The sequence below is a fragment of the Cannabis sativa genome, chromosome 5, assembly GCF_029168945.1.
Source record: "Cannabis sativa cultivar Pink pepper isolate KNU-18-1 chromosome 5, ASM2916894v1, whole genome shotgun sequence".
In the NCBI taxonomy this organism is placed as follows: domain Eukaryota; kingdom Viridiplantae; phylum Streptophyta; class Magnoliopsida; order Rosales; family Cannabaceae; genus Cannabis; species Cannabis sativa.
In genome coordinates this window covers 45,725,316-45,727,999 of record NC_083605.1, presented here as the reverse complement: position 1 = coordinate 45,727,999, position 2,684 = coordinate 45,725,316, and the positions used below count along the sequence as shown (strand labels likewise).

The following is a 2,684-nucleotide window of genomic DNA, read 5'->3' as shown; positions in this document are numbered from 1 at the left end:
AATAACATTTTAATGTAAAGAAAATAATAATTAAAAAGTCTAATACATATAATACAATTATATTGTAAAACTTAATAGATAAAATGTATATTCTATTCTTATATATTTTTTTTCTACATACAATTTAAAATAAAATTAAATATTTTTTTATATATATATACAATTTTTTTTCTTCCTTTTGAATTTGTTATTTGATATTTTATTTATTTAATATGTTGTTGGAGACATAAAATAACTATAATTTGTTTTATTTTATTGCTTGTTATGTGAAAAAAAATATATATTTTTTTTTATAAATATTAAATAATTTAATAATAAAAAGTAACTTATCCAAAGTAACCGATCCAATCCGCACTTTTGCGGATTTGAGCTATTGTGCGGATTGGATATGATTCAAAAAATGAAATCCGCACTTAGTGCGGATTGGATGTTGTTTGACAAAAAAATGCAGAATCGATCGGATGAACAGCCCTACCAAAAATGCCTAATATATAAAAAAGCCTTTTTTTTTTTTTTTACAAAAATCTAAAATATGTTAATGCATCATTGCAATAAGATGCTCTAGTATATTTTTTTTAATGAATTATTAGTGTAATGTGTAATAACAATTTTCTATTAAAAAAATAGCACATTTTTTATCATAAATTTTCCATAAAAAGAATTATTATTATTAAAAGAAAATACATTGATTGCATTTCCACGAATCACTCATTCCAATAGAAATTGTATGCATTTATTAATATTGATAGAAGATTTCGTAGGGTTTAAGTTTTGTATTTAGTATAATAGTATTTATGAAACCCTAACATAACTCCGTTTTAATTCTTGATATGCAAGAAATGAGTAGAGCAGCAGAGCAAGACTGGACCTCACTTCATGAAGATCTCATAATTTCCATAGCTAATCGCTTACCTCTCGAAAACTACGTCGTTTTCGCCTCTGCTTGTCGTCCTTTCAGAGCTGTCCTCACCAACCTCAATTTCAACAATTCGAACCACCACCGTCTTCCATGGCTGATGCTGCTCCGACGAACAATCCATTCCGATTCCAACTCACAAATCGCCCCAATCATCTGCAGCCTCTCAAACAACAAGCTCTACAACCTTCTTCCACCATCTCACACTTATCGAATCAATCCGATTTTCTCTTCTCTGGGATGGATAATGACGCCGGCGGCCTCAACCACCAACGACCTAACTCTGTTCCATCCTCTATCGCCAGATCGATCAAAAGTTCAACTCCCAAATCGGAATATCTTTACCATCCAGAAGCTCTTGTTGTCGTCGAGACCGACTCTCGCGTCGTCGGAGGACTTACTGGTCGTGATAATTGATTCTCACGAAAGATCGACTCATAATCGATTGTCCTTGTGGAGATCAGGAAACTCGTCGTGGAAGAAGATCAGAACCCTACCGGATCACACTTTCTTTCACGATGTTGCTCTTTTCGAGGGCCGATTCTACGCCGTCGATCGCAACCGCAGAGTTTTTGCCCTAACTCTCGATCATCCCGATCCAGTGGCTTCCTTGATTTTGCATCTGAACCTTCCGAAATGGGAAGCGCCGTTCGTGAACCCGTACGACATCGAAATGTTGTTCTTGGTGGAATCGGAAGGGTCACTTCTCGTCGTTCAAGGGAATCGGCAATGGTGGGGTGAAGGTCGGCACGAAACGACAGAGTTTCGGGTGTTCGAGGTGGACGTAAACGACGGTGCGTTTCGTAAGGTTTTGGACTTGGGAGATAGGGCTCTGTTCGTTGCAGATAATTCGTCGTCGTTTTCGATCAAGGCTTCAGAGTTTGAGGGGTGTAAGTGTAATTGTGTATATTTTGCTGACGATTTTGGTAAATTGGATAAATGTGGGGTTAGAAATAAAGATATTGGAATATTCCATTTGGAAAGTGGGGAAATTGAGCATTTATTTCGACTTGAGAATACAAAGTCCAATTATTTAGCTCCACTGTGGGTTCAGCAGCCAAGCTTTTTCATGTGAATATTTTTACTTATTATTTCAATTATTATTATGTAAAAGAAGTTATGATGAGAATAATAGTTGTCAAAGTTTTATTTTCTCTTACTGATATATATCAATTGGCATGGCATGCAATTTTGTATTTATGTATCTACATTTAGACAAATTTTATATTTCTAAAACTTATTCTGTTTTATTTCTTTCTACTTTTATAAATAATTAATAGTATCTCATTTTTTTTTTTGTTTTTACACTATACTTAAAATTTCAATTTTTTTTTTATTTTACTGTGGGGTGTAATTATTTTTAAAAATATTGTATATTTTTTATAATATACTATGTTAAATTTTTACTGTTGCACAATTTTTTAATTGTTCATAAAATTATAAACTTTTTCTTAAAATCTAATATTATATTTTAAAAAAACTCTTCTTTTTTTTTTTTCTCAATTGAAGTAATGTGTCACCATTGAAAATTATTATATATCTATTCTATATAAAGTGTATCTATTAAAATAGTTATGAGAAATTCATGGGTCACTTTTTATATTTATATATAATAAAATAAAAATAAAATAAATCCTATTAAATCCAACAAAAAAAAATAGGGTTCTAGATTTTCTTTAATTACCGTATTTCTAACCTTATTTGATTATTTATGCATCTTTATAAACCCTATTTGATTAAAGTTAAGATATTAATTCAAATTATTATT

General features: G+C 31.1%; 1 protein-coding gene across 1 annotated transcript; it reads left to right on the top strand.

Moving 5' to 3' along the window:
• The first annotated feature begins 636 nt into the window (after positions 1–636).
• On the top strand, positions 637–2,075 carry LOC115718180 (F-box protein At2g26160). Its single transcript, XM_030647143.2, has one exon. The coding sequence runs from the start codon at positions 831–833 to the stop codon at positions 1,989–1,991; it is 1,161 nt and encodes a 386-aa protein (XP_030503003.2). The 5' UTR covers positions 637–830; the 3' UTR covers positions 1,992–2,075.
• Positions 2,076–2,684: the final 609 nt, after the last annotated feature.